Here is a 24,458-nt window from a genome sequence, read left to right as displayed (position 1 = left end):
TTGTAACAGCTCCTGGCGGCCCCAGGCCTGGCTTCTCCCTTCGGAAAAGGCGCTGAGGGCTTGGATGCCTGAAATAGTCAGCCACCAGGCTCCATGCACAATGTACGTGACGCCCGCCCCCTGGTGGCCAGCGCTGGCTGGTGCTAGAACAGAGCTGCTAGGGTTCTTTTTGCCTCCTAGGCTGGAGGGAGAAGAACAAATACAGTATTTATCTGACAAGGCTGTAAGGAGGATGACAAAGTGATGCTCACAAAATATGTGGCACAAATGGCCGGTGCCTGGTAGGCAGGGTGCAGCCCGCACCCGGGAGCAGGGACTCCGTGCCCCGCACCAGCCTGGCGACTCGGGGGCTGACTCTCCCCTGCGCTGCCGGCACACAGTGACTGGTCCGTGACTGCCCGGCTGTGCTGGTCCCTCCCGCCCCGGCCCGCCCTCCCCTCGGGCAGCGCCACAATGCTCTGTGTCCGCGGGTCTGTTCTGCTCGCTTGTTCCTTTATTTTGTTTTCAGACTCAGTCCTTGATAGGCAGGTGTTTATTGCCATTTTATCATTCACACTTTTTATCTTTCCTTCTTATGTAATTGAAAAGGTTGACTGTCCTGTAGCCAGGGCCGGGCTTGGGGGTGGGGACTGATGCCCTGGGGTCCCACAGCCGGTGCCCCGACCAGTAGTGCTCAGTGGGCCCAGGTCAGTGCTCAGTGAGCCCAGGACAGTGCTCAGTGGGACCAGGACAGTGCTCAGTGAGCCCAGGACAGTGCTCAGTGGGCCCAGGACAGTGCTCAGTGGGCCCAGGACAGTGCTCAGTGGGCCCAGGACAGTGCTCAGTGAACGAGTGAAGGGGACAAATGAGGGAAGGGAAGGGAAGGGAAGGGAAGGGAAGGAAGGGAAGGGAAGGGAAGGGAAGGGAAGGGGAGGGAGGGGAGGGAGGGGAGGAAAGGGGAGGGGGGAGGGGAAGGGGGGAGGGGGAGGGGAGGGGAGGAAGGGGAAGGGAAGGAATGGAATGAGGGAAGGAGGGAGGGAAGAAGGGGAAGGAAGGAGGGGCGGGAATGCATTTCCCTGCAAAGCTCCAGGACTCAGCAGAGTCACTGCTGTCTCCCTGACATGGGCGGCCCCGGGTCCTGAGGGGGCTGTGGTAGACGGCAGGTGCTCCTCACCACCAGCCTGATTTCTCATGGCCGCCCCCCTTCCCCCCCCAGAGCCCTGGAAAGGAGGCCTGACCCCAGGAAGTGCACGGAGCAGTGTCCCACACGCCTGCTGGCTGACGGGCGGGGCGTCACAGAGCAGGCGCAGGGCCTCAGAGCTGTGTGCCGTCTGATGACGGTTTTAGGAAGCAGAGAGGGAGGAGGGGCTGGAGCGCAGACATGGCCTCACAGGGCCCGCGGTCCTCCGTCCAGCACAAGCCCGTCTCCTGCCCTCAGGCCGCGTCTCGGGGCTGGAGAGGCCGGAGCCTCCAGCGATGGCATTCCCGCTGCTGTTACTGCTGCTGCGGCTGCGGAGAAGGGGCTGGGCCGAGGCCGAGGCCGGTGAGCGGCAGGGGGAGCCCCGGCCAGGGAGTCAGTCCGTGGGGAGGACCCACACCGAACCACTGGACTTACTGAAGGGGCGGAAGCTCTAACACCAGGGAAGTAGCGGCAACTCCTAAAGTAAACTCCACAGACACGCCATGTCGTTTTCAAAAACATACAACAGTCTTAACATCTCAAACAAATTAAACCAGACGCACTGGTTTTTTAAAATAATTTTTTAAAAGAATGTTTTATTGATTTTAGAGAGGGAGAGAGAGAGAGAAACATCCATGATGAGAGAATCATCGACCGGCTGCCTCCTGCACGCCCCACTGGGGATCGAGCCTCAACCCGGGCCTGTGCCCTGACCGGGATCGAACCCTGACTTCTGGGTTCATAGGCCGACGCTGGGCCCCTGAGCCCGCCGGCCGGGCTCCATGCTGGTTTAACACGTTTCCCTCCAGCTTAAGGGGAATTTTGTGCATAATTTAGTCTGAGAAACTACAAGCCGGGTGGCACCTGGACGGAAAGTGGAAATGGTATAAGGACACCTGGATTTCACCGGAACCAGAACCCGACGGTCACTCCGGCCAGACGTCACAGCTCGCTACCCGCTGCCCCAGACGCACTGGCAGTGGGACACAGCCCAGCACGGCCAACCCCGTGAGCAGGAGCCCGTCCAGCTGCACGGCCCGGCCTCTCGTCCCGATCGTGAAATTACTCCCAGGACAGGCTGGGTCTGACGGGTGGAGGGCGGCAGCGGGGCGGACGGGACAAGGCCCGGGGCGGACCCCGTGGAAGGCAGATCTTACCTCACGTGCCCCCTGCCCAAGGGGGGCTCAGGCTGACCCCATCACCCTGCCTCTGGCTGCAGGTCCAAACCTACGCGGGGGCAGAGAGGCGCCAGCCAGGAACCCCACACACATTGCGGACAGTGGGGGGGGTGGGGGGTGGGGTGGGAGGAGCTGGCACAGGCCTGGCCGCAGTGGCGCCAGCGACCCACTGCTCAGTCACCCGCTCACGACACGAGACTCTGGTCAGGCAAACCCTCCCGGCCAGGACCAGGGTCTCCCGCCCCAGACAGAGCCCTGAGGCGCCCAGGCCTCCCGGCACGAAGAACCTGAGGCACCACTCAGCTCCTTCACGCCCACATGCCCTTCCCGTGGCTTCAGGCAGTCATGGAGCTGCAGGGCCGGGGTCCGGGGAGCGCTGTCTGCCGTGGCCTTCGGTCCACACGCTCTCAGTCAAGTACACGTTCGTGCTTCAGAGAACGCAGCACAGCAGCCACGCCTATTCCTGCAGGAGCTGCCCGCTCGGCCGGAAACTACAGAACAGCAGCTGAGAACTCAAACTCCTGGCTGGCCAGGTGCTGGCCGGGTGCCCCTCATCTCCAGCACCGGGGACCACGGCCCACGGTCCACAGCCCACGGCTCACGGCCCACGGCCTACAGCCCACGGCCCACGGCCCACAGCCCACAGCCCACGGCCCACAACCTACAGCCCACAGCCCACAGCCCACAACCTACAGCCCACAGCCCACGGCCCATGGCCCACGGCCCACAGCCCACAGCCCACAGCCCGCGGCCTACAGCCCATGGCCCACGGCCCACAGCCCACAGCCCACGGCCCACAGCATGTGCCGGCACTGGCTCACCCACTGCTCTGCTTTCTCAGCAACAAGCAAACAGAACAGAACAACGCTCACAGGGCACAGCGGTGGGCGGGCTCAGCGAACACTCGCACAACCCAGACATCTCACCACCGGCCTCGTTCACGGGTCCGTGTGCCCTGGAATCCATGGCCGACGCTACTATTATTTTCTAGGTAAACTCGATGAACATGTTCAATAACAGTGACTACGGCTAATGAGGACCCGCTAACAAAAGCCCATCCCACGGACAGGCCCCACCTGTCGGAGGAAGAGGCTCTGGTGTCAGGAGGACCAGCCCCCGGGAGCTGCTCGTTCGGGTCAACTTCCTCCTTTCGTCTGTGACGGAGGCCAGAGGAACATGAGCGCATGTGAGACGCCCTCTGCCACAGCCTGGACCAGGGGTCCTCAAACATTTTAAACAGGGGGCCAGTTCACTGTCCCTCAGACCGGTGGAGGGCCGGACTATAGTTTAAAAAAAAACTATGAACAAATTCCTATGCACACAGCGGCGGCAAAAACACCCGGCAGGCCGGATAAATGTTTTCAGCGGCCGCATGTGGCCCGCAGGCCGTAGTTTGAGGACCCCTGGCCTGGATGCTCAGGTTCCCCAAATCCACATGCAAACACCCTAATCCCCAAAGACAGTATCAGCAGGTGGGGCCTTCGGGTGATTAGGTCATGGTGTGGAGCGCTCCTGCTGGGATCCGCGCCCTCATAAAAGGTCACCCCACGGCTCACAGAGCCCCTCCCCCGCCTCCCACCAGTGAGGGCGCCGCAGAGGTGAGACGTCTGCCTGGGAAGCAGGCCCTCCCCGCCTCCCTGCTCAGCATCCAGGCCAAGTCGGGGTGTCCCTCCCAACCCTCCCTGCCCAGCATCTCATACAAAACCTTCACGTCTCAGTTCCTGCAAACTCCTGAGTCCTGCCCCAGGACCAGCTGCTTATGAAAACCTCCTGAACCCACGCAGGTCCCTGTGGGGCCTGACGCCGCCCGCCCAGCCGGTCCGGTCACCCTCCTCACAGGGCCCTCCTGCTCCCTCGGCTGCACTCGCTGCCTGGGAGCGCCGTGTCCACTCCCTCCTCCTCCAGCCCAGAACCTACACCAGCAGGAAGCCCTCCTGTCCGCCATCCTACCCGCGGGCCGAGAGCAGTGCCTGGGACATGGCGAGCGGTGAATGAAGAGCAAAGGAATAAAGGCCTGGAAGGAAGCCAGCCAGTCTCTGCCCAGCATCCGTCCTGGTCCTCTCACCCGCGACAGCAGCCCCCGCCCTCCCAGACCTCGCTCCCGCCCCGCCTCTGAGTCTTGCCTTCTTCCCGAGTCACCTCCTGTTTCCCCAAGGAAACCGCCAGCCCTGAAGGAGGTGCTGTCTTACACACGGCTGCGCCCCGAGCCTAGAGCTGTGCACCCGCCCACAGCAGAGCCTCGGTAAACGCCTGTTGAAATGAATCGCTAGCATCGCGGGCTCCATCTCACACAGCATTTCCAGGCTGCGCAGCGTTCCTGGGGAGGATGTGAGACTGCAACTTGCTAGACCCCCAGGCAAACACACAGTCCCGCGTGACCTGACCTTGCTCCACTGGACACACCGCCTGGGACCCCCCGAGAGAGGTGGGAAGGCTAGCTAGACGCTGGCCGGGGAGAGAGAAGGCTTTGGAGTGAGGAAGGCCCTGTATTTGTGACCATTGTTGCTTTAGATTGCATGCATGGAAGCTTACCTACACTCACAGTCAGTGTAAATCCTTCCTGAAAAGTATAGGGCATATCCTATCCTATCTAATAAAAGAGAAACATGGTAATTGGCGTACGACCGCTACCCTTCCCATTGGCTAATCAGGGCGATATGCAAATTAACTGCCAGCCAAGATGGCAGCCGGCAGCCAGGCAGCTTGAAACTAACATGAGGCTTGCTTGCTTCAGTGACGGAGGACTCCAACATTCCCGCCTGCCGCTGCAGGCCTCTGAGCTGCAACTCTAAGCAACTATGTAACAAATATAGAAGCTAAACAAAACCCCAGAAACCTGCTTTAGTCTGCCCGCTGGGCTTCAGCCAGCAGGATTGCAACATTGTAAGCAAAGGCCAGAAACCTACTTTCAGCAGCGGAGGCCTAAGAGCTGGAGCCAAGCCTCAAAGCTAAAGCTGGCGCAGAATAAAAAGAAAAAAAGGAGCGGTTGGGAGCTTCAGTCACCCCCAGCCTGAAAACAGCCCTCAGCCCCTCACCCAGGCTGGCCAGGCACCCCAGTGGGGACCCCCACCCTGAAGGGTATGTGACCAACTGCAAACAGCCATCATCCCCTCACCCAGGCTGGCCAGGCACCCCATTGGGGACCCCCACCCTGATCCAGGACACCCTGCAGGGCAAACCAGCTGGCACCCACCCATGCACCAGGCCTCTACCCTATATAGTAAAAGGGTAATACGCCTCCCAGCACCAGGATCAGCAGAGCCGCAAGGCCTCCCGGCACCGGGATCAGCGTGACAGGGGGCAGCGCCCAAACCCCCTGACTGCCCTGCGGCTCTGTGTGTGACAGGGGGCGGGGCCACAACCTCCCTATCCACCCTGCTCTGTTCGTGACAGGGGAAGGCGCCCCAACCCCCTGATCAGCCCTGCTCTGTGCCTGACAGGGGGGAGCTCCCCAACTCCTGATCGCCCTGCGGCTCTGTGTGTGACAGGGTGCAGCGCCCCAACACCCCCCCCACCCCCCTCCGCATGGGCCCTGCTCTGTGTGTGACGGGGTAGAGCCATAACCTCCCCATTGGCCCTGCCCTGAGTGTGAGAGTGGCGGCGCCCCAACCCCCTGATCGGCCCTGCTCTGTGGGTGATAGAGAGTGGCGCCCCAACCCCCTGATGGGCCCTGCTCTGTGCGTGACAGGGGGAAGTGCCCCAACCCCGATTGGCTCTGCTCTGTGCGTGACAGGGGGTGGCGCCGCAACCTCCCCATCAACCCTGCCTTGAATGTGACAGGGGACGGTGCCCCAACCCCACAATCGGCCCTACCCTGAGCGTGACTGAGGGTGGCATCACAACCTCCCGATCGCCCTGCTCTGTGCATGACAGGGGGCAGCGCCCCAACTCCCCAATCGGCCCTGCTCTGAGCCCGACCAGGGGCTGCACCTAGGGATTGGGCCTGTCCTCTGCCACCCGGGAGCAGGCCTAAGCCAGCAGGTCGTTATCTCCCGAGGGGTCCCAGACTGCGAGTGGGCAGAGGCCGGGCTGAGGGACCCTCTCTCCCCCCCAAGTGCACAAATTTTTGTGCACCGGGCCTCTAGTCCTATATAATAAAAGGGTAACATACAAATTGACCGAACAGCCGAACAACTGGTCGTTATGATGAGCACTGACCACCAGGGGGCAGACCCTCAATGCAGGAGCTGCCCCCTGGTGGTCAGTGCACTCCCAGAAGCCGGGCTCACAGCTGCCAGGCTCACGGGTGCCAAGAGCAGCAGCAGTGGCAGGAGCCTCTCCCACCTCCACGGCAGCACTAAGGATTTTGGACTGATGGCCTAGGCCTACTCCCCACAGGGACATCCCCTGAGGGCTCCAGGACTGTGAGAGGGCACAAACCAGGCTGGGGGACCCCCCCACCCCCGATGCAGGAATTTTGTGCACCAGGCCTCTAGTCATTTATAATCAAACTAGGGGCCCGGTGCACGAAATTCGTGCACTGGGTGTGTGTGGGGGGGGAGTGTCCCTCAGCCCAGCCTGCCCCCTCTCACATACTGGGAGCCCTCAGGCGTTGACCCCCATCACCCTCCAATCACAGGATCAGCCCCTTGCCCAGGCCTGACGCCTCTGACAGAGGTGTCAGGCCTGGGCAGGGGACCCTCATTTCCCCCCATCACTGGTTCTGCCCCCAGCCCAGGCCTGATGCCTCTGGCCCAGGCGTCAGGCCTGGGCAGGGGACCCACAGACCCCTCCGATTGCTGGCTCTGCCCCTTGCCCAGGCCTGATGCCTCGGCCAGAGGCGTAGACCCCCATCACCCTCCGATCGCCTGATCGGCCCCTTGCCCAGGCCTGACGCCTCCGCCAGAGGTGTCAGGCTTGGACAGGGGACCCCCATCTCCCCCCGATCACTGGCTCTGACCCCCGCCCAGGCCTGAGGCCTCTGGCCCAGGAATCGTGCCTGGGCAGGGGACTCCCATCTCCCTCTGATCGCTTGCTCCACCCCCCGTCCAAGCCTGACGCCTCTGACCCAGGCTTCAGGCCTGGGCAAGGGGACCATCATATCCCTCCAATCCCCAGCTCCGCCGCCCCACCCAGGCCTGATGCCTCTGGCCCAGGCATCAGGCCTGGGCAGGGGACCCCCAGCCCCCGGCCAAGGCCTGATGCCTCGGCCAGAGGAGTTGACCCTCATCACCCTCCGATCACCAATCACCGGATCGGCCCCTTGACCAGGCCTGAGGCCTCCGGCAGAGGTGTCAGGCCTGGGCAGGGGATCCCCAGCTCTCCGCGGTTGCAGGCTCTGCCCCTGCCCAGGCCTAATGCCTCTGGCCGAGGCGTCTGGCCCGGGCAGCGGGGACCTGCAGTGGCAGCGGGGGGCACCGCGATTGCGCGGGCTCCGCCCCTGCCCCTGCAGGACGCCTCTGGCTGAGGCGTCCGGCTCAGGCAGCGGGGACCCGCAGCTGCAGCGGCCCCGCAATCGTGGGCTCCGCTTTAGGCCCAGGCAAGGGACCCCTAGCTCCCGGGACTGCCAGCTTCAACCGTGCCCAGCTCCCATCGCTGGCTCCACCCCTACTTCCTGCTATCACTGGCCAGGGCGGCAAAGGCGCCTGATTCTCCGATCATGGCTGGGTTTCAGATCACTGTCAGTGGCAGGGGGCTTCTTCCTGCTTTCCCTTTTGCCTCCCTGCATTGTGCCTACATATGCAAATTAGCCGCCATCTTTGTTGGCAGTTAACTGCCATCTCAGTTGGCAGTTAATTTGCATATAGCCCTGATTAGCCAATGAAAAGGGTAGCGCCGTACGCCAATTACCATTTTTCTCTTTTATTAGTGTAGATGGGGCTTAAGTACACACTCCCCACTCCACAGTGGCTCCCCTAGAAAAGCCTCCAACACAGCTCACTGGCAGCGTGTACAGCATGTGTAGTGTGTACAGAGTGTATAGTGTGCACTGCATGTGCAGCATGTACAGCAGTGTGTACAGTGTGTGTGTGCAATGTGTACAGCATGTACAATGTGCACAGTATGTACAGCATGTACAGCAGTATGTGCAACCATGTGTATAGGGTGTGCAGTGTATAGTGTGTACAGTGTTTACAGTGAACACAGTGTGTGTAGTGTGCGGTGTGTACAGTGTGTGCAGTGTGTACAGCGTGTACAGCATGTACAGTGTATATATTGTGTGCAGCGTGTGCAGGTGCAGCATGTATAGTGTGCAGCGTGTACAGTGTGTATATCGTGTGCAGGGGCAGTGTGTGCAGCGTATGCAGTGTGTATAGTGTGTGCAGCATGTGCAGCGTGGACAGTGTGCAGTGTGTGCAGCATGTACAGTGTGCAGTGTGTGCAGCGTGTACAGTGTGTGCAGCGTGTACAGTGTGTATAGTGTGTGCAGTGTGTGCAGCATATGCAGTGTGTATAGTGTGTGCAGCGTGGACAGTGTGTATAGTGTGGCAGTGTGTGCAGTGTGTGCAGCGTGTGCAGCGTCTACAGTGTGCAGTGTGTGCAGCGTGGACAGTGTGTATAGTGTGTGCAGTGTGTGCAGTGTGTGCAGCGTGGACAGTGTGTATAGTGTGTGCAGTGTGTGCAGCGTGGACAGTGTGCATAGTGTGTGCAGTGTGTGCAGCGTGTACAGTGTGCAGTGTGTGCAGCGTGTGCAGTGTGTGCAGCGTGTACAGTGTGCAGTGTGTGCAGCGTGGACAGTGTGCAGTGTGTGCAGCGTATGCAGTGTGTGCAGCATGCAGCGTGCAGCCCGGAGCCAGGAGGGGACGCCCTACGCCCTGGCAGCTGCCTCCGCCTGGGCATCTCTGTCTGGAAGACAGGCTTCATTCCACACCTCCGTGGTCCACATTTTACTCTGATGCTAACTGCAGATTTGAAATAAACTCCTCCTCGCACCTGGTTACTCATACCTGCCCCCTCCGCGTCCCTGGTGTCTACACTGTGGACGGGCGGGGCTCCCTGTACCCAGTGTCCCTGTGGGCGGGCGGCATGTCCCTCCTCCAGCAGCGAGATTCCCCAGTAAAGGCCCCTCAGGCCCAGAAGGGGAGCCCCTTTCGGGCGCCTGCCGTTCCACCCCAACTGGCCAACCGCCGGCGATTAGCAACGCGCTCACCCAGCCGCTCACCCAAACACGGCCGGTCCTCCCTCCCTCGGCGCAGACGGCGGTGAGTCAGTCCACGGGGAGTCCCGGCCGCCCTCCTCCCTGGCAAGTGCGGGGCCGCCCGCTCCCCAGGTCCGGCCACTCGGTGCTCATTCCGCCCCAGCCGCCCGGCAGGGGCCTCGCGTGGGGGGTGGGGCGCTGGGACCCCGCAGGGCGGGGTGCGCGCCGGCAGGTGCTGGGGACCCGGCCCTCGGGGAGCGCGACCCACCCCAGCGGCACCGGGGAGCCAGGCAGGGCGCCCAAGGGGTCGCCGCGTCCCCGGGGTCCCCGCCCCGCCCGCCGCCTCCCGCAACAGGCGTCGGCCCGCCCTCCGACGGCGCGCTCCCCGCTCACCCGGCACAGGCCGTCCGCGAACACCCGTGGGTCCAGGTGGCAGGCGATGGTGGCGCAGGGCAGGCCGCGCAGGTCCACCTCCTCCATCTCGCAGTCGATGAAGCTCCAGTCGCCGCCGCCCTCGCCCACGCCGGCCGCCCCCGCGAAGGGCGCGAAGGGCCGCGGCGTCACCCCCGGCCGCGCTCGCGCCTCGGCCGCCTCCCCGAGCGGGGGCCCGGCCCCGCCGTCCTCCATCCCGGCGCCCGTGCTCCCCGCCGCCGGCCTCGGTGAACCCGCTCGCGATCGCGGCGCGGCGGGGCGTCCACCCGGGTCGGGAGACTCGGCCTCCGCGCCAGCCCCGTCCGCCGCCTTCCCTTGGCGCCCCGCCCGCCAGGCCTCGGGGGCGGAGCTCCGGCGGAGTCGGCGGCGGGCCCTTTAAGACCGGACCCGCTGGGCTCTTGTGCCCCGCCCTTCCAGGAGAGACAACCAATCAGAGAGCGAGCTTTCTCACGTGACCCTCAGCCCGCTTCAGCCTGAAGCCCCGGCAGCCATGTTGGTTAAGGGCAGAGACCTCTGGGGCCAGTCCTGCTTTGTCCTGGGCCCCGGCTGGTGGCGGGGCTGGCGGCGGGGCCCCCAGCGGAGACGTTGGAAGCACGTGGGCCAACCGTTGGAGACCTGAGTGTGACCCAGCTCTGGCTGCGGCCCGTGGCCTGGGCTGGCGGTTGGATGCTTAGCTGCATTATTATAGGAGCCGCCAATGAGGAGGGAGCGGGACCATGACGTCAGCGCTAGTCATGACATCACTGTTCACCGTTGACGTGATCGGTGAGGCTTTGACTTGCCACGTAGGGCAGAGAAGACCTGAAACGCCTGCTGTGCCCTCAGGGGCTGACGGGGAAGCACAGGTCCCCGTCTCTCCCTCCAAGAAACGCACTCTTCCTCCCCCGCACCGCAGCTTTGCCCTTCCCTCCTCGGCCAAGGACCCGGGCCTCTGTCCTCGCTGCAGAGGGAGGTCAGTGGGCCAAGACCCCGGGAGGGCCCAGCAGAGGCCGCGCCGTCCATGTGCTCCGTGTTCTGGCAGGCGGGCGCCGAGACTTGGTTTCTCCTGGAGGCCGACCCTCCGCTGGGGCTGGACCGATGATGACCACAAGCACGTCCCACGAGCAGCTGCGATGTACCCGTGTCCTGTGCTTCCTAGAAGCCTGTGGCCCCTGGAAGCTTACACCCATCGGGGTGCTGATGTGCAGGCAGAGATGGTGCAGGACCTAGAAGTGCTGTGAGGACCTGGACACGGGGACCCCCTGCCCGGCTGGTGGGGTGTCACCCGGCAGGTCCTCCAACAGGTCAGCAAAAAGCCAGCAGGGCCAGCAATTCCTCTCCCGGGTGGAGACCCGAGAGAACAGAGAGAAGGGAAAACGCGTGTCCACACAAACACCCCTACGCGGAGGTGCATGGCGTCCTTCTGCACAAGAGCTGGAGTGGACACAGCCCGGTTCATCCGATGCCGGGTCAGCCGGATGCACCACACACGGGCCTGTTACCACCCTCCGAGGCAGTGAAGCGCTCAGACAGGTCACATGGGGGAACCTTGAAACATGCCGAGTTCAAGAAGCCAGTCACACCAGGCCATGCGGTTCCATTCACAGGAAATGCCCAGGAAAGGCAAACCCCAGGAGATGGGAAGTGGGTGAGGGTTGCCGGGGGCCGGAAGGGGGGCGGGGATGCCTTCCAAGGACACGGGCTTCTTTCCGAGCGGAGAAGTGCTCTGGAGTCGGAGTGGGGATGTTTGCACAGCTCCATGGAAACAGCGCGAACCACTGACTGTGCCTGAAAGGGTGGATTTTACACTATTGCAGGTGAACTCCATCTCAGTACGGCTGGTATTTTAAAATAACAGAATGGGGTCCGGCCGGCGTGGCTCGGGGTTGAACATTGACCTGTGAACCAGGAGGCCACGGTTCGATTCCCGGTCAGGGCACGTGCCGGGTCCTGGGCTCCATCCCCAGGGTGGGGCGGGCCGGAGGCAGCCGATCAATGATCCTCTCGTCATGGATGTTTCTCTCTCTCTCCCTCTCCCTTCCTCTCTGAAATCTTATAAAAAATATATTTAAAAAGAAAATGAGAGAGTGTGGGGATGGGTGGCAGGGGTGACGTGCTCAGAGCGGAGGACGCCGCAGAGCTGAAAGCTCTCAGTCCCGCCAGACGCTCTGAGGGGAACAAAGGGGAACAGGCAGCAGCTTTGGAAAAACAACTCGGGCCAACCTGCTGCCGGGCGGGTCCCTGTTGTGTCCTCCCCTGAGGACCGGAGGCCCTTTCCATCTGGCTCACCCTAAGCCCTTCCAGCGCAGACAAAGGTGGGAGAGGAAGGCGCCCAGAAAGGCAGAAACCCAAATGCCACGCAGTAGGCCCGCACCGCTGGCAGCGCGGAGCTGAGAGGCGAGGGCCAGCTCAGCCCCAGGCGAGGGGTGAGGACAGGTCCCTGTGCTGACTTCACACCACGGCCGGCCGTCACTACCAGGACGTAAGTGGAGCTCATGGAGCCCGGCGGTGGTTGAGCGTTGACCTATGAACCAGGAGGTCAGGGTTCGAGTCCCGGTCAGGGCACAGGCCCGGGTTGCGGCTCCATCCCCAGTGGGGGGCGTGCAGGAGGCCGATCGATGAATCTCTCATCACGGGTGCTTCTATCTCTCTCTTCCTTTCTCTCTGAAATCAATAAAATATATATTTTTTAAAGAAGCAGATGGAGACGCACATTCAGTGACTTGGATTCCCTCCCCTGTTGCCCCCTCCCCCCCCCTCCCCCGCCCCCTGCAGCACAGTCAAGAGCAGGTAGTTCTTAGTGTCTGCGTGGCTCCAGTGATACTGCCGGCTGCATGCGGGCAGCTCTGAAATGGTGTGTGGGCATGCACAACTCGCTCAGCTCACCCCGTGGGCAGGTGCCAGTCATCTCTCCAGAGCCTCAGGACTGAGCCTCAAAGAAATGGAATGATTTTCCCAAGAGCAAAGGCAGCATGTGGCCAGGCAGAGCACCAGCTCATCTCAGTGGGGAGCAGGGGGATGGCCCTGAGGAGGAGCGACGCCCCCAGGCAGCGGCCCTGCAGGCCACGCTCTCAGACAGCCCGGCCACGGGGCATGGTCTCCAGTGACAGAGAGCTCTCAGCGTGTCAGAGCGAAGCGACCGAGGCTCTCGGTACACGGTTAGCATCACGCCTTCAGGTCTGGGTACCGAGGGGTCCTGCCCTAGTGCACGCAGCCTGTTGAGTAATAAAAGGTCAGATTCTTCTTTAGAAAAGAAAACTATACAGCGACTGCCATCTTTGTCACACCTATGAGCTTAGGAGGGGCAGGCGCTGTGCCCACTGCCTTGGCTGCCACCAGCAATGAACACCAATTGACGGGGGCGGGGGGGCGGGGGGGCGGGGGAGAGGGGTGGAAAGCGGTGAGAAGTAGGCTGTCAACATCTCGTTAGAAGCCACTCGAAACATGCCCGAAAGTAATGCTTGCGGGCATCTCTAAGGGTGAAATCAATCAGAAAGGGGGGGGGGGGTGTAATCCCAGAGCTGTGCGCCCTAAACACGGACACATCCTCAGGCTCCCCGGGAGCGGTCAGCTGCCCCTGTGCCCGCCTTGGCGATGGAACCTAAGCGCCTGCTTCCTGCTTCGGCACCTGGGGCGCAGAGCCCCCCTTCTCCTTGGCTCTCAGAGCCGGCCTGGTCCGACTCCCCACATCCGAGGGAAGGGAAGGGCAGGGGCCAGAGCGCCCTCAGCGCACGCACCCCCCCCCCCCACCCCCGTTCACCACAGCATCACTGACACCTGGCGACAGGGAAGCAGCCAGGTGCCCACCGCGGGCGAGCCCTTCAGATGTGGAGTGTGCACACCTGGAATGTTACTGGGCCGTGAAGAGGGATGAAACCTGACCGTGACGACATCGATAGGCCGAGGGGGTATTGTGGAGAGCGGCCACAGCGTTTGCACAGGTTCAAGCCTCGGACTGATGAGAGGGCAGGTCCTCTCCTGGCAAAGCCCTCCCAGCACCATGACAGCCAAAGGCTACGGTTGTGAGCTTGACCTCATGGCCCGAACCTGTGGCCCCACGTGGCTGAGTGATGTGGGCTGGATAGAGTTCAGGTGCATGTAACTGACTAGGTTCGAAGCCCACGAGAACGTTGTGAACATCTTGAGCCCGCTTGCTTTGCCTCGTGGAATCTGCTATAAAACAAAGACTCAGCTTGCAGGCCGTGGGGCTGTCTCTCCATCCGAGAGCAGCGTCCCACCCAGCTCTGCTTTCTTCTCTTGTCTTCTTCATCCTTCACCGCCCCTCAGGCTCACCCCTGACCGTGCTGGACACGGTTCAGGGTATGATGTTGAGTGAACTAAGTCAGGCAGAGAAAGACAACTATGGTATGATTTCGCTGATGTGGCATCGAAGAAAATAAAACAAATGAATAAACACAACAGAATAGAAACAGGCCCGTAGGTATACAGAACAAGCTGGTGGTTGGCAAAGGTGGAGGGTGGGAGGAAGGGTGAAGTGAGAAAATAACAAAATAAAGTAATAATGGGCCACACGAACCGTCAGCATAAACAACAACAAAAACCCTGCTCTCAGGGGCTCAGGTCTGAGGCAACGAGTTCCACCACCGCCATTCCTTCTCCTCCCCTCACGCTGGCACCAGCCCACAGTCACCGCATGGAATGGAGTCAGGGCTCCCGAGGCTGCGCTCGCTGTCCCGGGCCGGCACCTGCCTCCTCCAGCCAGGCAGCCGGTTATGCCAGCGGTTCGGGCCAGGACCCAGCCCATTCCCTTGCCAGGAGGGAGAGGTCACTGGGACTCTCACTCGCTTCCTGGTTGCTCTGGAATGGAAGGGGCTGAGCCGTAGGCCCTGCTGGACGCCTATTGAAGGAACCGAAGGCATTTCCGCACATTCTGGCAAATTATAGCCATTTAAACATTTTTTCTAAGAGGGGAGGCAAGTAGCTGGCTCTCCGGGCGCTGCTTTCACAGGAATGAACTGTTCCGAAGCCGCCTCCAACCCACGGACCCTGAACCGCTCGACCCAGAGCTCCCACTGGGCTGCCTCCTCCGGGAAATGAATAGAAAGATGCACCATTTTTGTTGCTATTTCAGGGACAGGAACTTTCTTCCTTACTCCAGCTTCATTCTTAAATTTCCTCCTGGAAAAGAAGCCCCGCTCTGTTTTCATGGCCTCCGAGGGCTTTACACAGAACGCTGGAGCTCCACATGGGCGGGGGACGCTGGGAGCTGGGTTCCTCTCCCTTCCCAAGCCTAGAAAGGGGCTCACTGAGGGCTGTCTGTCAAGGCAGCTGACTTGTGTGGCTTCTGTGTGAGTCAGGGCAGCACAGTTTCAACGAGAGCATTTACACGCTCCTTCATCAGCCGAACGGGGAGAATTCGCAGTGAGGCTGTGGGGCGTCTCCTGGTGGCCAAAGGCAGGAACGCGCAGCCCTGGGGGGTCCTAGCAGCTGGACTCAGTGGTTGTCCAGCACCGGGCTGTCCTTCGGGCCATCTGAGGCCACGGAGGAAGGGGTGGCACCTGGCAAATGCTCAGCCATCCGTGCCCACCCTCGGGGGACCTCTCCCGACTCAGATGGCCCCGTGCGTTGGTGTTCATCCCTCTTCACGTTGAACTCAGTGATGAGACCAGCACTCCGCGGAGGACTGTCCGCCTCCAGCTCCCGAGGCGGCCGTCCCGTCTACACCCCAGCCCTGTCCTCCGTCGCCTCTGTGGAAGGGCTGGCCCGAGCGTGGGGGGAAGAAAAGGAATGGGCGGTGGTGGAACACGTCCCCGACCTGTGCCCCTTCGGCGTGGGAAGGCCTTCGCCTCTGGAGCCTCCGCATCCCGGTGAGGAGCCAGGGGATGTGAAGCGCTTCCTTCAGGGCGAGGGAGGGGCTGGCCACGGCAGGAGGGGGGCAGGCAGGGGGTGGGCGCCTCGGGGCACAGCTCACACTCCTGGTCCTGGAATTACTACAAATGGTTCACACTCCGGGCTATTCACCAAGAAACTGCCATGAGCAGCTATTCATTTGCACGTTTATAAAAGCGGGAGGCTGGGTGCTGTGGGGGGGTGCTGAAGGATACATGGGAACTCTGCACTTTCTGTCTTATTTTTCTGTAAACCCCAAACTTCTCTAAAATATATATATTAAGTTGTTTTTTTAAAATATTTTATTGATTTTTTTTTTTTTTACAGAGAGGAAGGGAGAGGGATAGAGAGTTAGAAACACTGATGAGAGAGAAACATCGATCAGCTGCCTCCTGCACGCCCCCCACTGGGGATGTGCCCGCAGCCAAGGTACATGCCCTTGTCCGGAATCGAACCTGGGACCCTTGAGTCCACAGGCCGACGCTCTATCCACTGAGCCAAACCGGTTAGGGCTTAAGGTGTTTTTTTTTAATTGCCTAATAACATGGCCACAAAACATGTGATTTAAAAGCAAGAAAGTCAAGTAAACTTGCTGCAGGTTGCATCTCTCCAGGACAGTATTGGAGAACACAAGTCAAAAGAATCATTTGGGCGCGGCTGGTGTGGCTCAGCGGGTGAGCACTGACCCCGGAACCAGGAGGTCACGGGTTCAGTTCCTGGTCAGGGCACATGCCTGGATTCTATCTCTCCCTCTCCCTTCCTGTTTCTCTAAAAATCAATGAGAAAACATATTTTGTTAAAAAGAATCCTTTGGTTTTCGAGCAGCTCATTGTGGCGGGTTCTCCCCCTTCAATACCGAGAGAACCCCTTTGTCAGACCACCCCTCGCAGATGGCAGGTGACGGAGAGCAAGCCAGGGCAACACTGCCCCCTCGTGGTGGGAGACAGACTTTCAAAAAACGTGGGTTGCTGCTTGGCACTGGCCATTTTCTGTAATATTGTCCCCAGCGCCGGGAAGGGGGCAGATGCCTTTGTAAAAGCCGGAAGAAAGGAGGAGGGGGAGGGGGGGCGGGGGGGGGGAGGTGAGTGGGAAGGGGAAAGAGAATTGGGCGCCCAAGTGGTCAGGTACCTAACGTTTTCCGACAGATAGACAGACAGACAGACGTGGGCAGAGGGTCAGAGCTGGGAGCCCAGAGGCTGCGGCAGGATCCGTTGGCTTAAACATCTCAGGGTGGAGGGCTTGGGACAGAGCTCATGTTCCCTTTTAACAAATGTTTCTATTGCTTTCAGAGAGGAAGGGAGAGGGAGAGAGAGAGAAACATGCATGATGAGAGAGAATCTTGGATCGGCTGCCTCCTGTGCGTCCCCTACCCTGGGGATTGGCCCACAACCGGGGCATGTGCCCTGATAGGGAATCGAGCCGTGACCTCCTGGTTCAGAGGTGGACGCTCAACCCCTGAGCCCTGCCGGCTGCCCTTCCCATGAATACTACTGTCTGCTAGTCTAGGGAATGACTCCTCGTCCCCTTCTACATCCCGTGGTGCCCCTGTGTCCTAACTGACTCACCCGGGCTCTGGCCGATTCCGGCAGTTCGATGGGGTGTCTCTGGCCTGTGCTGCTGGAAGAAGGGCTCCGCGAAGGGCCTGTGCCTTTGTCTCCCGCGCCCCCCGCGCCGTGTCCTGGGGGAGATTCCCGGAAGCGGGCCTGCTGGGCCAAAGGGCACGTGCGCGTGTAGCTCGCTAGACAGTGTTGTTGACGTGAGAAACAGTCACGCCTGTGAAGAATTTTTATTTTTTTAGTTTATTTGAGCCAAACTGCCGGCAAGTGTAGGGAAGCAGACTCTGCGGGTTGAGGCCAGGCTCCGGGGAAGGACAGCTTTGCACCTGTTTGTGCATCACAGTCAGGAGAGGAGCGTGGGGGGGTGGTGACATCCCCGGTGATTGATGGGCGAGGGCGGCGGGAGAAGCGCAGCGGGAGCCTCTGGGATTGGATACAGGTTCAGTGACGACGTGCTTTTCCTGCGGTGGGTGCGGGCCAGCGGCCAGTGGGCAGTGAGCTCCGCGACCCGGAGGGGTGTGCGGCCGCCGCAGAGCGCTGCCTGTGCTGCAAGGGGCCAGGAAAGGGAGACTCTCACATCCCAACCGTCTGCCATTGTAGCTGCAAAAAGACAAGAGACAGGCTCCGTTATGGTGACGATGGACCTTTGTCAGGGAAGGTGCTGGCTGGGACACGACAGCCCGCCACAAACTGCTTTTCAGTTTAAAAAGGTTTAATTCCAGGCAGTCCCTGTGGTGACTGAGGCCTGTGAGTTTGCAGGGCCGCCATGCAGGCCGCCCCTGAGCTGTCAGGTGAGCGTGTGGCCCCGGCGGCCCCCGTGTCAGTCCTCTGGCAGGTGCCACTGGGTCACGCGTTGTCTGTCTCCTGCTGTGCTGAGCTGGAAGCGCCATGTGGAACTCACTGGCACAGCCTCCCACGCAGGAGGGAGATTCCGCCAACAGACCGCCACGGGTTCCCACGGCAGGTTCTATCCCTGGCCCCGTGTGCGCGCACAGAACAAGCCGTTTGGCTGCTCAGTTATTGGACACGCGTGGGGTGCCCGCTGCCGTATTTCCCGTGGGAACGGCAGCAGCATTAAAAAGACAGGGCACTGGAGTTACTTCGGGGAAAACATCCGCGCTGCATCCTGGAGGAACCTGGCGCCGTGGCCCCGACGGCCTCGCATGGCCCCCAACCCCCTGGAAAAGGCCCTCCAGCTCGGGACCTGGGTCTCCGGCTGCCTCAGGCCCCCTCTCGCTCACTCCCGGGGTCCAGCCTGGACTCTGGATCCTCTTTGCCTGGAAAAGCCGGCCGCGTGGAGGGGCGCGAGGGGCCACCCCTGGAAGGATGTTGATTCCACTTATCGGGGCCTCATGGAGGCACGCCAGCCGGACTGATGATGATGGACGTGTCATCAACTCCGCGGGCTGTCCATCAACTCCGCGGGCTGTCCATCAACTCCGCGGGCTGTCCATCAACTCCGCGGGCTGTCCCCCCGACTCTGGGGCTTCTGGGCCCCACTACGGCAGCCGTGGGCAAACTACGGCCCGCGGGCCGGATCCGGCCGTTTGAAATGAATAAAACTTAAAAAAAAAAAGACCGTACCCTTTTATGTAATGATGTTTACTTTGAATTTATATTAGTTCACACAAACACTCCATCCATGCTTTTGTTCCGGCCTCCGGTCCAGTTTGGGAACCCATTGTGGCCCTCGAGTCAAAACATTTGCCCACCCCTGCGGCTTCTGGTAGCAAATCAAGGCTTCGAGCTCCTGGAGGTTGATCACCTGCCAAAAACCCCTTCCAGGTGAAGGTGCCTGGAACAGGCTCACCCGCTGGGATACGCGATCCGTGGTCCTCATGAGGCAGCAGCCGGGATTGAAGAGGCCTGTGAAGGGGGGGGGGGGGGTTGGGGGGGAAACAGGAGCCGGGAGCCGGGAGGGCAGGTGGCCACTCATTCAGACGTTTCCTGGAGAATGAATGCGCTTCAGGGTCAGGCCTGGGAGAAAAAACTGCTCCTGAAACCAGACCTGCCTGCTGCTGCGGGAAGGGAGATGAAGACAAGGGCGGGCCTTTTTAAAGGAGCAGCGCGCGTCCTCAGGAAGGTTCCCAGACGGTGTGCCAGCCAGCACGGCGTTTGTTTGTTTTGTATTTTTAAACATATTTTTATTGATTTAAGAGAGGAAGGGAGAGGGAGAGCGATAGAAACATCAATGATGAGGGAGAATCATGGGTCGGCTGCCTTCTACACACCCTACCCTGGGGATGGAGCCTGCAACTGGGCCTGTGCCCCGACCAGGAATTGGGCCCTGACCTCCTGGTTCATAGGTCGACGCTCAGCCCCAGAGCCACGCCGGCGGGCGGTTCAGCATTTTGAGGAAGACACCATGGATTTAATAAGAACAGAGGTCAGCAGACAGACCCGGGGCTGACCAAGAAAGTTCAGGGGGGCCCTAACCGGTGTGGCTCAGTGGATAGAGCGTCGGCCTGGGGACTGAAGGGTCCCGGGTTCGATTCCGGTCAAGGGCATGTACCTTGGTTGCGGGCACATCCCCAGGAGGGGGCGTGCAGGAGGCAGCTGGTCGATGTTTCAAACTCTGTATCCCTCTCCCTTCCTCTCTGTAAAAAATCAATAAAATATATTTTAAAAAAGAAAGAAAGTTCAGGGGGCAGACATGGGGAAATCTGAATTGCCAGCCTCTTTTTAAAAATTATTGGAAATTCTTTCTGAATGGGCAGAAATAACTTTTCATATTTACTATTAAACATTTTAATATAATAAAATGGGTGCATACGATGCAGAAGGCAAAGGCGGACTAAGGCACTCACAGGTGTCTCACCTGGCCCCGCCCCCTCGCTGTGTGTGTGCTGAGTTCTATGATGAGCCACCAGCCACCCTGGGCAGGGCCTGCTGCCTTTCCTGGGATGTGGGAAGGGAGAGGAAGGGAGGGAGGGAGGGAGCCAGGCCTGAGGCAAAGAACTCTCTTCCCAGCCTGGCCAGGAGGGGGCACCTCTCATCCAGGCTCCTTCCCACCCAGGGGCAGGGGCAGGGGTGGGGGGCGCAGAGCCTTGGCAAAGGGCAAAGGGGGTGTGGTCACGTCTGGGTTTTAATGTCCAGAGTGGGAATGACTTCAAACCTGTGGACAAGGTTATCAGGCTGGAGGCGAAGCGGGAATGGGACCTTTCCTGGTGCTGGGCCGCGTTCCCAGCTCACACTGACCTTGGCTGGTTACTTGAGCGCGTGCCGTCCCGCTGGCTTCCCTGTGGTGGCGGGGGAGTTCGTGTGGTTGTTCAAACAATTAAATCAGGCAGGCGGTGGGCAGGCCGACAGCAAACATTTGCAGGACACCTGTGCTAGGTGCCCGGGACAAGCAAGGACAGCGGCGGCCTGATGGCCGGGGTCCCCCGTGCGGTCCGAGAGTCCTGGCTTGGACTCCCGGCTCTGCTGCTTTCCAGGGCGATTTGATTCCTCTGGGCCTCAGTCTGCTCATCTTTAAAATGGGGAGAGAATTTCAGTTACCTCCCAGGGGCCTGAAAGGGCGGAACGCGACCCCCCACACGAATTCGCCATGATGTGCCGTTCATGTCAGGCCTCTGTCTGAGAGTTGGTGAGCAGGGAGGGACCGGTCAGTGCGGGAAGCCGCCCATTGTCTTCACTAGCAGAGAGGTGTGGACAAGGAACCCGGAAGGCTGGTGACCCTTGAGCCCTGGCAAAGGTCGGGGCTAGGCACCCACTGTTTAGTAGAGACAATGGTAGCTGAAGCAACTTCCCCACCAGATCGTCATGTAAATCCTCACTGATAAGATAGTCTGTCTGTTACTGGAACTTGCCCGCCTAAGGGCTGTAGGTGGATCCCAAATTGAATAAAAGGATGGTAAGGCCTGAGCACAAGTAGAGTCCTTCTTGTTGTGTTGGGCTCTTGCCTGGCCCCCCAGCTTCCAAATTATCATTTCTTGTCTCATCTCTGTCATTCGCACGCGGCCCCTCTTCCCGAGCCCGAACCCTGCACCGCGTGGACGTGGGTCTAAACAGGCCAGCGGAGCCTGTAGCCAAGCCTGTGTAGCCTCTGAGTGATGTTTCTGATGAGGAAAAGAACATGCATAAGTCCCCAAGAAAGCCAGTTGTATCGAGATGCAATTAATACCGAATGTGAAGAGGAAATGTGTGATTGAAAGGAACTAGACCAGTGCCTGGCCCGGTGGCTCAGCTGGTTGGAGCGGCGTCCGGTACACCCAAAAGTTGTGTGTTTGATACCCGGTTGCGGTGCGTCTGGGAGGCAACCTATCGATGTTTCTCTCTCTCCCTTCCTCTCTCTCAATATCAGTGAACATATCCTTGGGTGAGAATTAAAGAGGAAAAAGAACCACAAGAAGAAGTGCAGTGATCTATGTACGTCTTGGTGCGCACATGCAACGGAACCCAGAGGCAGGTCCAATAACCCGAGGTTCTGAAGTACTGGGAGAGTGACACCAGGCAACTTCCGTCTGGAATGAGATACAAAGTATCTGCACTTGCAGTTGGAGGCAACATCACAGATACAGTTACTGCTGTCTCCACCCCCCCAACTTATAATCAAAGGAAATGCTAAACTTCACGTTGAGGTTCAAGGATATAAAACTCTGATTTCCACCTGGTGTGGCTCAGTGGATAGAGCATCGGTCTCTGGACTGAAGGGTCCTGGGTTCGATTCTGATCAAGGGCACATGCCCCGGCTCAATGCCCGGCTCAATCCCCAGCAGGGGGTGTGCAGGAAGCAGCTGATCCATGCTTCTCTCTCATCACCGATGTTTCTATCTCTCTCTCCCTCTCCCTTCCTCTCTGAAATCAATAAAATATATATTTTTTAAAAACACAAAGCTATAATCTCCCCCCAGGAGCCTGCTGAGCCTATCCATGTGTGTTCCGGGGACCTTGGTCGTGGCGCCCGGCTGTACTCAGGTCGCCCAGCTCATTCCACTGCCAAAGCCTTGAAAGGGGAGGGGAGGGGACCACGGCTTTGTGCGGACTCCCGTCGCCTTGGAGACGGAGTGGTTCCTTCCTGGGCTGACTCACAGCCTTGCCGAGGGCATCACCCCCCATTTCCAAGCAGGTACACGATCCTGGTGGTTTGTGGCCTCAGAAGCCGCTCCGCTTACAGCCGTCGAACCAGTCCCCGTGGCCGAGAACGTGAACGGAGGCCTCCGTGCCGGGGGAGGCGAAGCCAGCACCTGCACTGCAGTGGCGCACGCTCTTAAGGTGAAAGCGACAGAAAAAAATAAAAGCAAGAGCCGAGAAGCCGGGGCGGAGCTCCGAGCTCCTCCTGAAACGTGAGCCTGTGCGGTGGTGGGAAAGCCCGGCTTCCTGGTTCGAGGAGGGGCTGCTCAGGGTTCCCCGTACCACACGCTCCACTCGCCCCGCAGGATCCTTCCCGATGTGACGCCCACGAGTGCGCCCGGGACGCACAGTCAGGCCTGCAAACCCCTGAGGCGTGTCAGGAGGCATAAGCATCTCCAACGCGGGTTAAGTCTCTCCAGGCCGGGCTGCTTTGCCATCTACCCCTTCCCCTTTCTCTTACTTCGCCAAACGTCCCCCTTCCCGCCAGCGTCCAACCGGCGGTTAGGCCTCCCGGTCCGGATCGCTCCTGCGCGAGGACAGCCTGGTGGTAAAAAGACACCTCACTCAGATTCTTTACAAACCGCCCCTCCCCCCTGGGGGGGGGGGGAGAGTAACTTCAGGGAACCAACAGCCCAAGATTTCCTACCTGAAAACCAGGCTTCCCACTGGGTCCTCGGGGCCTTAACATTTTAACGGGAACCAAGTTTTTATTCTCAAACACAGACAGGGCCTGGCATGCACACGCTCTTTGGGGTGGGAGCTCCCTGAGCCAGGCTGACCCAAAGGGCAGTCTTCCCAGACCCGAGACCCGGAGGGAGACATCCGGGACCTACGGGACCTGCACGGGGCCTGGAGCCTGGCGCACCGGCAGCATCGTTTCTGGAGATGGGACCGAGGGATCTTTCCTGCGGCCACACTGCTGGGCCCTCTGCAGCCCGGCCGGGTGGACAGGGCCTTCGCGCCTGCGATGGAGGATGCCCCCCCCCCCCCCTCGGTGCAGGCACAGCCCAGTTCTGTTCACAGGACTTCTTGTTTGGTCCCAGATACCTTTGCTGAGGAGCAGGGACCACTCCCAGGGGCTGGGAGGAAAGGGCGGGAGGTTGTAGAGGACACGCCCAAGGACACCGGACCCCAAGTGCAGGGCGGGGGGGATGGGGGGCCTGCCCTGGGCTCGTTTTGAAATCGGGGTTCAAGGCAATCTGCATGTTAATAAACGTCGAGCGGCACCGGGAACCCAGGGACCTGAACGGAACCGGTGTTTTTAAAAGCTCTTTCCTCTCGGGAGTGGCCAGGAGCCTCCCAGGGGGCCAGCCGGGCCTTCGGCGTTACTGCCTCCGCCTTTGCCAGTCCTCACCCAAGGCTATTTTCCCATGGACTTCTAGAAAGAGCGGAAGGGAGGGGAGACAGAGAGAGAAACATCATGTGAGGGGGACATGAGTGGTTGCCTCCCGCACACGCCCCGATCAGGGCCGGGCATTGGAATCAAACCCAGCCCTTCAGTCCACAGGCGGGCGCCCTACCCACTGAGCAGCCGGCCAGGGCGCTTCCGTTTCTTGGTGAGAGAAGCTGCACCTACGTGTGGGCAGAGGGGGGCCGCTCTGTTACCCAGACCTTGCTGACAGGGCGGGTGGTTGCCCCAGGCACCGGGGAGGGCCCAGCAGGGGTGTTTTTGTTTTTTGGGGGAAGAAAAAGCTGGCCTCCGAGGGTTGGGGGGCAGGGGGCGCCGTGGGTCTGGATGCATCCCCACCTCAGGCGCTGGCTCGGGGACAGCGTGGGCCCCCGGACGGGCTGAGCGAGCCCCGCGGGGGACATGGGAGCAGCGATGTGGGTCACGCCCTGGGAACTGGGAGCCAAGGGACCCAGGGACGGTCCGTGGCCCCTCCAGGCGCTAAGCCTGTGGCTCCGTGGGGACGGGGCCGCCTCGGGTGGAGCTGGGGACCAGAGCCGCCGCTCACCCCTTTGGCAGGGGAACGCCTGGGGTTCCCGTGCATATCAAGTGGGGGCAGGAGGAAGGCACTGACCTCCTCCTGGATCCTGGGGGTGGTGGGGGGTGGGAGGGAAGTGAGCGCGGCTGTGGGTCTTGCCTTGAGGACAGTTCACAGCTGCTGTCACTCCACCTGCGCGTGGACTCGCCAGCGGGAGCAGTCGTGGGG

The 24,458-nt window shown here is 60.5% G+C and overlaps 1 protein-coding gene across 1 annotated transcript in view; it reads right to left on the bottom strand.

Moving 5' to 3' along the window:
- Positions 1-10,186, bottom strand: part of RCAN1 (regulator of calcineurin 1) — a 58,780-nt gene extending 48,594 nt beyond the window's left edge. The window contains exon 1 of the mRNA XM_036347470.1: positions 9,809-10,186. Within this exon, the coding sequence (XP_036203363.1) occupies positions 9,809-10,042 (234 nt within the window). The 5' untranslated portion in view covers positions 10,043-10,186. The remainder of the gene's footprint in view (positions 1-9,808) is intronic.
- Positions 10,187-24,458: the final 14,272 nt, after the last annotated feature.

Source organism: Myotis myotis, unplaced genomic scaffold, assembly GCF_014108235.1.
Source record: "Myotis myotis isolate mMyoMyo1 unplaced genomic scaffold, mMyoMyo1.p scaffold_m19_p_2, whole genome shotgun sequence".
In the NCBI taxonomy this organism is placed as follows: Eukaryota; Metazoa; Chordata; class Mammalia; order Chiroptera; family Vespertilionidae; genus Myotis; species Myotis myotis.
This window is presented reverse-complemented; position numbering and strand designations above follow the sequence as displayed.